This window comes from Bubalus bubalis, chromosome 7, assembly GCF_019923935.1.
Source record: "Bubalus bubalis isolate 160015118507 breed Murrah chromosome 7, NDDB_SH_1, whole genome shotgun sequence".
NCBI classification, from domain to species: Eukaryota; Metazoa; Chordata; class Mammalia; order Artiodactyla; family Bovidae; genus Bubalus; species Bubalus bubalis.
In genome coordinates this window covers 23374997-23385142 of record NC_059163.1, presented here as the reverse complement: position 1 = coordinate 23385142, position 10146 = coordinate 23374997, and the positions used below count along the sequence as shown (strand labels likewise).

Below are 10146 nucleotides of genomic sequence, written 5' to 3'. Positions count from 1 at the left end.
AAGTAGTGTAATTGGTGAGGCATGTAAAATGTCTGAAGAATTTTGACAAATATCTTTTAGGAAAATATCTAGGCTATGAGAATGCTACATTTCTATTATAAAAACTAATGTTTCCCTTAAACATTCAGTAAAGGTATTGTAGTCTCCCTAATATGTGCAAAAGAGGACTTCGGGATCCGTTATAAACAGCAACAGTTACAACAAGATGTCCCTCAGTTTTAAAAAGGTAGTTACACCTCTTAATCAAGTGTGTGTAGCACAGAGAGCCAAATCCTAGTCCTAAGGCTTAGAAAATGTATGATGAAAAATTCCATAGACAGAATCTCAGTGTTCTGTATTTTAGAGGGAGTGAAGTAGGATTTTATGACAGTGGAGGGGTTGACTCCTAGTGGTTCGTCTGACCTTAACTGCCGATGTTAAAAAACACACCAAATATTTCTGCAGCATTTTCTGCTGTAATTTATTTATTTCCAGCCAAAAGTCTACTTCTAGGGTTCTTGTAAGTCATGAAGTTAAGTGTTAAATGAATGAAGTTAGAGTCTGTTATAGCGTCATCACACTAAAAGGCAGAACTGCTGGATTTATTTCATTTTGTGAAAAGCTCACATCTTGAGAGTCCATGCTTGGTATTATGAAAATATACTTGAGATGTATCTTGCTCCAATTAACATTATCATGCTAGTCACTATAAAAAAACCCAAGGGCAGACTAGAGAAGTTATTAGCTTCACTACTTTCAGAAGGCTGACCTGTAACCCAACCCATTGACTTCATCACAGCTTTCTTCCATGTAGAATAACGAATTTCACTTTCTCTGGCTTTGATCTGTGGTTCAAACCGTTCCATCATGATGGTTGACAAATCCTCGGGTTTAAGGCTCCAGACGTTCACCCCTTCTGCAGCTCCTGCTGCCATGGCAGCTCCCAGTGCCATTGTTTCAGGCATGGAGGCTTTTATTACTGGAATATGCAGAATGTCTGCTTGCAGTTGCATAAGAACTTTGTTGTTCGTCATTTCTCCATCCACCTGCAAATGACTGAGCGGAATTCCACAGTCACGGTTCATGGCATCCAGAATCTCTCGGGTTTGGAAACAAATAGCTTCCAATGCGGCAAAAGCAATATGACTCTTATTGGTGAACTGAGTGAGCCCACAGATGATCCCTCTTGCAGTGGGCTCCCAATAAGGTGCATATAACCCTGAAAAGGCCGGGATGAAGTAGCAGCCATAAGAAGTACCTACTTCTTTAGCAAGTTTTTCACTTTCTTCTGAGGTTTTTATAATTCCAAGATTGTCTCTCAGCCAGTGAATAACAGCACCACCTATGGCCACAGAACCTTCCAGTGCATAAAAAACGGGTTTGTTTTTGCCTAGCTTGTAAGCCACTGTGGTCAGGAGGCCACATTCAGAAAACACGCATTTATGACCTGTATTACATAGTAAGAAGCAGCCTGTCCCATACGTGTTTTTGGCTTGTCCTTCCTGGAAGCACATTTGTCCTACTAACGCAGCAGACTGGTCCCCCAAGCATCCAGATATTGGCACACCTTCCAGGGTCCCAGTTTTCACTCGTCCATAGATTTCAGAAGAACTCCAGATATTTGGAAGAATGTCCATTGGAATTTCAAAAAAATCACACAGCTCTTTATCCCATTCTAAAGAATGGATGTTGAAGAGCATCGTCCTGCTCGCATTTGTTACATCTGTGCAATGGATACCTCCATCAACTCCTCCCGTCAGACTCCAGATAAGCCATGAATCAACAGTACCAAAAAGAGCTCTGCCTTCTTCAACAGCCTTTTGAGCTTTTCTCACATTGTCAAGAATCCAACGAAGTTTCACTGCGCTGAAGTAAGTGCTAAGTGGAAGACCTGTCTTGGACTTGACGAAGTTATTATTTCCTGGAATTTTTTTACTAAGAGTCTCAACAGTAGACTGGGTTCTTACATCAAGCCACATCACAGCATTATAGAGCGGCTCACCAGTTAATTTGTCCCAGACCACGGTGGTTTCCCTCTGATTGCTGACACCTATAGCCTTTATGTTGGATATATCAATATTCAGTTCTTGAAGTTTCTCACATGTTTTCTCTATACATTCATTAACAGACTGAAGAATTTGCTTAGGATCTTGTTCTATCCATCCTTCTTTTGGGACCTCTTGGGTTAATTCCACTCGATGGTGACTAAGTACTTCTGATGTTTTTGAATTGAAAACCATAAAATTAGAGTAGTCCGTACCCTGGACCAAGGCCCCCACCAACGGCCCCCCAGCTGCTGTTTTCGGAGCCGCCATGAAACCAGTGGGTCGGCTCAGCTGCTCTGGTGCCGTTTCTCGTTTCCCTGGTGATGGAGGTGCTGGTCGGGGAGGGGCACGCAGGACGTCAACAGCGTCAGGCTCATCATAAGGCGCCGGCGCCATTGACTGCCCGCTGCTCAAGGATACCTTTGCACTGAAACCAGCGCTGCCTTTCTCACTTGATTCCTTTGGCCCAGGCTCAACCACCAGCCTCTCAATTATTTTTTAAGGAGATTTAAACTTTGAAGAGTAAGATATTTACCCACAGATTTATTGTACTTGTGCTCATCACTGTGTTGCATGGATCCACATTAATGTTAACCATTTTCTTTCTGCCTGTAAGAGTTCCCTCATTATTGTAGTGTAGGTTTGTTGGAAATGCATTTTTTAAATTATTTTTGAATATCTGAAGAGGATTTAATCTACTATTTAAAGATATTTTCTATCAGTATAGAATTCTTAGCTACTTTTTTTCCTTAAATTTCAGTGTCTTGAAACTGTTGCGCCCCCCTCTTTTGTGTTGTTTCAGGTGTAAAGTTCATTGTTAAACATTTTTAAAATGTCTGAAGCCCATGGGCCACAGCGAGAGATGCTGCAGGCCACAATTAAGACCGATCCAACTAAATATATTTGGGCTTCCTCCTAGCTCAGGTGGTAAACAATCCGCCTGCAACGCAGGAGACTGGGATTCTATCGCTAGGTCAGGAAGATCCCCTGGAATAGAAAATGGCAAACCACTCCAGAATTCTTGCTTGGAGAATCCCCATGGACAGAGGAACCTGGCGGGCTACAGTTCACTGCATTGCAAAGAGTGGACACAGCTGAGTGACTAAGCACAGTTCTTCTCTTACTGTCTTTAAGAGTTTTTTTCTCTTTATCAATGGTTTTGGTCAGTTTTATGATGATATTACTTAGTATAGTTTTCTTATTTTCTGTGCTTGCAGCTCATTGAACTACTTGGGTCTATGGGATTATGGATTTCATCAAATTTGGAAAACTTTGGGCCATTATTTCTATAAATATGCTTTATTTTCCCTTTCTTCTCTGCTTTAGGGACTCCCATGACATATATTGGTGTTATTCCAGAGTTTACTGATGCTCTACTCATTATTATAATTATATTCTCTTTCTGTGGTTCATTTTAGAGAGTTTCCACTGCTATGTTTTCAAATTTACTAGTCTTTTCTTCTCTTGTTTAATCTGCTGCTAATTCATCAAATGTATTTTTCACCTCACACGCTGTAGTTTTCATTCCTAGAAGTTCAATTGGATTTTAAAAAATATTTACTTAGGTTTTTGAACACATGGAATACAGTTAGAATAAATTTAATTTCAGTTTCTGCTAATCTTAACATCTGTGTCAGTTCTGGTTCAATTTTGACTGATTAATTTTTATCCTCATTATATCTTGTATTTCTCTGCTTCTTTGCATGCTTGATAATTTTTGATTAGGTGCCAAACATTGTGAATTGTTTGGATTGGATTGGTTGGTTTGCTGGTTATGTCTGTGTTCCTATAGGCCTCAAGCTTTGTTTTGCGATGCAGTTAAGTTACATGGAAACAGTTTGATTCTTTTGAATCCTGTCTTTTAGATTTGCTATTAATAGGTGGAGTAGGACAGTACTTAATCTGGGGCTAGTTATTCCCCTTACCTCTGATAAGATCTTTCAGGGTACTTTAGCCAAGGCCCATGAAAAATGATATTTTTTTGGCTGGTGGAAATAGTCCCTATTCCCAGTCATGGGTAAATGCTGGATACTGTTGCCTTTAGTCTTTTAATATGCGTCTTTCCCTGGCCTCATGTAGCTTCTTTATACACATGTGCACTGATCAATACTCAACTGAATACTCAAAGGGGTCATGCTGAAGGTCTCCAGAGTGCTCTTCCTGTGTAACTCTTTTCTTTCTGGTACCATGTCCTGCAACTCTAGCTGCCTTTGTCTCTCTGATGTAAGATTGCTACAATTAAAGTTGTTAAATGAACTGACTTCCTATTATTATTTATTTACCTTTAAGGTCACTCTTCAATAGTGCATGCTCAGTCACTTCAGTCATGTCCAACGCTTTGCAGTCCCTGCCAGGCTCCTCTACCCATGGAATTCTTCAGGCAAGAATACTGGAGTTGGTTGCCTTCTCCTTCTCCACTTCTATAGTGCAGTTACTTCTTAATATAAAATCTTTTAAATGATGTCCATGCTGTAAAATTTAAATTTTATTTGTAATATGACAGCTATCTTATAAGAGGCTGCTACGTATGGGCTCTTTTTTAGATAATATTATAGTGACAGGAAACATTCTTCCTAACCTTATTACAACGTCTAAATTAAGAATAATCTTGACTACTTGTCTATGTTGGCATATCTTCCTTTGTACAAATCATTTTTAGAGAGTCATTCATTTAATTATTATTCTTCTCCTGTCAAGCCCACTAAATTATAAGTTCAATGAGGGCAGGTATTTTGGCTGTTTTATTCAATCATGTATCTTCAGCATTTAGAACAGTGCCTGACCCTAAGCAAAAACTCAAGAAATACTTATTGAATGACTTAATGAGCACCACTGTTTATGGTTCTCACTTTAATTAGCATAAACTCAAGTTAATTTTAATTTTGGTTGCTGGATGGTTATTGGTTATTCATTTTGAAATCTAACATAATAGATTGATGAATAGATAAAAGAACAGGTAAATGAAAAGATACATAGTAAAATAAGTATCATAACATATTAATTGTAGAATCTTTGTGGTAGACAAAATGTTGTTGGTTCTTTCAACTTTTCTGTGTTTGCCAATTTTTATAATAAAGTATTAATTTTCCCTCTCAGCTCAGTCGGTAAAGAATCTGTCTGCAATGCAGAAGACCTGGGTTCGATTCTTGGGTCTGGAAGATCCCCTGGAGAAGGAAATGGCAACCCACTCCAGTATTCTTGCCTGGAGAATCTCATGGACAGAGGAGCCTGGCAAAATATAGTTCATGGGGTCCCAAGAGTTGGACATGACTTATCAACTAAACCACTACCATAACAAAATATTCAGTTCAGTTCAGTTCAGTCGCTCAATCGTGTCCGACTCTTTGTGACCCCATGAATCGCAGCATGTCAGGCCTCCCTGTCCATCACCAGCTCCCAGAGTTCACTGGGAAATGTAATACAAATAAAAAGCTGCAAAACAGTTAATAGAGATCTGTTTCTTACAGGTTCTTTGTTTGGAGGGATAGTTGAAGGAAATAAAAGAGTCAATGCCAAGTTTATGTTAATCTGAGAGATTCTGTGGTGGCATAATCTACTTATAGTTGTTTGTCTCAAGGCAACTGTTAATTGTGAATCATTTTTTGTTAAAATATTAGCACTTTTATTGTAGGAATTTTCTTCTGCTAGGAATTTTCTTCTGCTTTTTATAAACCTTGTAAATCTTAGGAAGCCAGCTGCAGGTTTAACGCTTTGTTTGGTTTTAACAAGAAATAACAGTCATTGAAGAGTGCTCATTGAAGAGTACTCTTTACAGTCTCTAATGAATGAGAATCCATTTTGGAAGTTTTGGTTTTACCGAATTTGCATGTATCTCATCTTGCATTTGAGAGCGTGCACCCTGATGGTAAGGACACTGAATTATATCGATTGTGGCTAGGAAATTTAACATTTTTTAGGTTGTGTCATAACCAATGCATCATCACAGTTGGTAATCTTCAAAACACTGACGCATTTTTCTACATGCTGTTCCCAAATGTGCTGGACCAGCTGTTGAGAGCCACACCATCCAATCGCCTGGAAGACCTCTTCTTGGACCACAGATCACCTAACATACTATACCTCTTTGTTCTAAGAAAGAAGGGAAAAATTAAAGAAGGCTACCATGGTTTATTACTCATGTTTTCTCTGTTAAGCACGGGCTATGGGAGTCACTGCATCCACATTAGGAGGTCTTGGCATTCTAGGTAAGCACTCATGACAGACGAGCCAGTGGGTTTAATATTCACAGCTATGAAAGTGATTGTATGAATGCTTGAATTTTGAAATTTTTGATTGTATGTGTATGTGTGTGAGTTCTTTGTCATTTTCCCAGTGAAAATTGCCCTGACACTGATCTCAATGTTAATGTATTCCTGCTTACATTTGACTTTGGAATATGTTATGGCTAATTATCATTACACAGGATGAAAGATCAGAGCCCTGAGTGAGGTGCTTGGGTTTAGGAACAAAGGGAGGCCAATTCAGCAACCTGGCTGTAGGCCCAACAATTGTAATCAAACATCTTGAAACTGGTGGGGTCTTTGCCTCTATTTTTTTTTCCTTTTTCTTCTTCACTTTTTGAAAGGGGATAGTGGAAGGGGGTTAAGGGTTTGAAGGGGCTGAAATTTCCCCTTGAACATGATGTCAATATGTTGGCATGTCTCCTTTTATTAAGATGCCATCCAACTGATAACAAGTCCTGCTGTGTTTTACCAACATAAAAAATTAGACTGGAGACCGAGGAGCGGCAGGTGGCTTTTGGCACCAAGAAATAATCACACTTGATGTGGAAAGTAAAGTAAAAGGAGCCATCTGTTCACTGCAGGAGGACGTGAAAAATCACATTAACATATTGTCACTAACATCATGAAATACACAGTTAATAATAAATTTAGTTATCATGGCAAGTCGTGTTGGATACTTTCTCTGAAAATGTAGAATGTGAAAGATTCTCTGTCTTGCCCACCCCATCTTTTTTTTTTTTTTTTGGAAAAAAAATAGACATTAAATCTTTACTTGGGATGTGTGTATATGTGACAGAGTTGAAGGGAAGAAAGTGTTTCATTTTAAAGCCTGGCTGTCATTGATTGTTGCTGACTAAGTGAGCAAGAGTCTTTTATGCAAATGGAATGAATCACTTTTTTGATTCTGTCTGCATATCATCTACCATGTTCTTCTGGATGTTACCTGAATGGAGAAAAAGAGATGTAGGCAAGAAATTGGCTGTTTTGATGATGTCACTTGCACAAGACCCAGAGCTTTGCAAACCTTTCTATGAAAGGCACCGAAGTGGCAGAGTGCTGCCTGAGAGGAGAATCAGAGGCCGCGACCTTCTCTTGAATGTCTAATGGGCATCTGAATCGGCCTTTCGTCAGTAAAGTGTTCTGCTGCGTACTGTCAGAGTGGATTTTATGTGTGATGTCTATACATACTTTACAAGAGAACAAATGTATTAAAGCACCATGATGGCAAAGTTTTCTTGCACTTTTTCTGTGCGTGTGTTGTTTACATATGTCAACAAAATAAAGAAGCTGCAGAGGCTTGAGGTCAAACTAAACTTGAGCAAATTGGCGTCATTGTTGCCGGGCCATTGTTAGAGCCACCGTGTGCTCACACACCTTTCGCTGTGGCCGTGTGCTATCTAGCCTCTTACAGCCATTGTTCACTATCACTGCAAATCTGTGACTCAAATCCACTTTATTAGTAGCATTACTAATCTAATGATCTCAGTCTCACTATTTACAAAATTATACTTGTCATATAATAGAATTCTAATGAATAACTTGACCAAGAGTTTTTCTCTAGGTATGGTTGGTTGTTTATATCCAGTCATTATCACTTTTGCTAGAGAGCGGCAATATATATAGATAATTTTAAGAACATCTATATTTAATTGTGTAAATAGAATTAGAATAAAAATCAGGATTTTAGTTCCAGCTTTGACTCTAACTAGCTTTAGGATGTTTTGCAAGTTAAATTATCTCCTAGGCCCCTTTTTTCTTAGGGATAAAATTTAGGAACTCTAAAAAAGAACTTGTCCCTTCTAAAATTTAAAGATTTTAGAATATGTTGTCCAGTGAAACTTGATTTTTATTTTAAGTTAATAGAAAACGGTGTACAGTGACCAGTCATTTTGGTCATAAATGTGTGTGCTAAGTTGCTTCAGTCATGTCCAACTCTGTGTGACCCCATGTAGCCTTCGAGGCTCCTCTGTCCATGGGATTCTCCAGGCAGGAATACAGGAGCGGGTTGCCATTTCCTCCTCCAGGGATCTTCCTAATCTAGGGATAGAACCCATGTCTCTTACCTTTCCTGCACTGGCAGGCAGGTTCTTTACCATTCGCTCCACCTGAGAAGTCCTTGGTCATACATATTTACTCATAAAACCTGAATGACCCTGGAAGGTAATGTGTGACTTTGGGTTGCCAGCTTTTAACCATTCAGTTGTGATGGCATTTGGAGAGAGATCTGCTTTGTTGGGAGGGAGGTGGTTGTGGACTTGTCTATTACATAGGTGATAGTCTATCACCAAAGGGAAATGTTACCCTGTATTCCTGACTTAGGTATAGACTCTGCCTCCTCACCTAAGTCATCAGCGTGTCTCATGAATGGAGACTTTTATCCCTCAGAAATGTTTCTTAAAAATGATACAATTTCTGTTATTTCAGTTAGATGATCTGGACACAGAATCCACTTAATTCTCTCTACCAGTCTTGAATCACATGCTGGTTCACCTTCCTGGACACCCTTCCTTCTCTCCTATACCACTTACCAAAAGGTCAACTCATTTTTCTTCTTCATGGAAACCTTTCTGACCCCTTAGCCTTAGTTTTGGAGTAGGCAATGGCACCCCACTCCAGTACTCTTGCCTGGAAAATTCCATGGACGGAGGAGCCTGGTAGGCTGCAGTCCATGAGGTTGCTAAGAGTCGGACACAACTGAGCGACTTCACTTTTCACTTTTCCCTTTCATGCATTGGAGAAGGAAATGGCAACCCACTCCAGTGTTCTTGCCTGGAGAATCCCAGGGATGGGGGAGCCTGGTGGGCTGTCGTCTCTGGGGTCGCACAGAGTCAGACACGACTGAAGCAACTTAGCAGCAGCAGCAACAGCCTTAGTTTAGTCTCCCTGTACCTTATACTTCTCTTTTTCTAACAGCCATTGCTCTTGAATTAATTGCTTGCTGTATGCTATCTCTTTGAACTATAAGCCTCAGGAAGATAGCCCCCTATCTCTCTATTATGGCCACCAATTTATGCCAGACATTATTGTTGTTTAGTCACTAAGTCATGTCCAACACTTTGCGACCCCCATGAACTGTAGCATGTCAGGCTTCCCTGTCCTTCAGCATCTCGCATAGTTTGCTCAAACTCATCAAGTCAGTGATGCCATCCAACCATTTCATCCTCCGTTGCCCCCTTCTCCTCCTGCCCTCAGTTTTTCCCAGCATCAGCATCTTTCCCAATGAGTTGGCTCTTCATACCAGGTGGCCGAAGTATTGGAGCTTCAGCTTCAGCATCAGTCCTTCCAGTGAATATTCAGGGTTGATTTCCTTTAGGATTGAGTGGCTTGATCTCCTTGCAGTCCAACAGACTCTCAAGAGTCTTCTTCAGCCACCACAATTTGAAAGCATATATAGAGCATTTAATAAGTATTTTATTGATTGATAGTTGGTTACTCAGGTTTTATCAGGTTTAAGGGAATGAGTTTTTGGCATTAACATTATCCTGTATTTATCCTGAAAGTCTCTGACAAACTTTAGGTGCTGTTCCAGGGGTTATCTGTGCCTATGGAGACACAGATAGAGCTAGACACTGTTTTAGGGTCCTTCTGGAGCAATTAAAATGTCTAAAGGACATCCTAACCTGGACATCAAAATCTGGCTCTTCCAAGGCTCTTGGATTCATTTTTATAATAGCCTGAAAATATCCTGTTAAAAAGGTGGACTATGTACTTAATAAATTCTCAGCTGGTCATGGAGCTGATCCAGTAGTCTGACTCTTCCAAAGTATTTAAATCTTACCTGGACAAGCATTCTTCAGTAGACTGGAATCCATCATTTTACCAAATCTTATTTGGCTTGGGAGAAACAAATAAGTTTAAATTTATGGACCTGAAAACTA

General features: G+C 39.7%; 1 protein-coding gene across 1 annotated transcript; it reads right to left on the bottom strand.

The window, feature by feature from the left end:
* Positions 1–444: 444 nt before the first annotated feature.
* On the bottom strand, positions 445–4265 carry GK2 (glycerol kinase 2). Its single transcript, XM_006053746.4, has one exon. It carries the CDS (start codon positions 2418–2420, stop codon positions 630–632), a length of 1791 nt encoding a protein of 596 aa, XP_006053808.3. The 5' UTR covers positions 2421–4265; the 3' UTR covers positions 445–629.
* Positions 4266–10146: the final 5881 nt, after the last annotated feature.

Excerpts from the sequence above, each read along its gene's own strand:
- GK2 (XM_006053746.4), bottom strand. The coding sequence starts at position 2,420 with ATGGCGCCGGCGCCTTATGATGAGCCTGACGCTGTTGACGTCCTGCGT.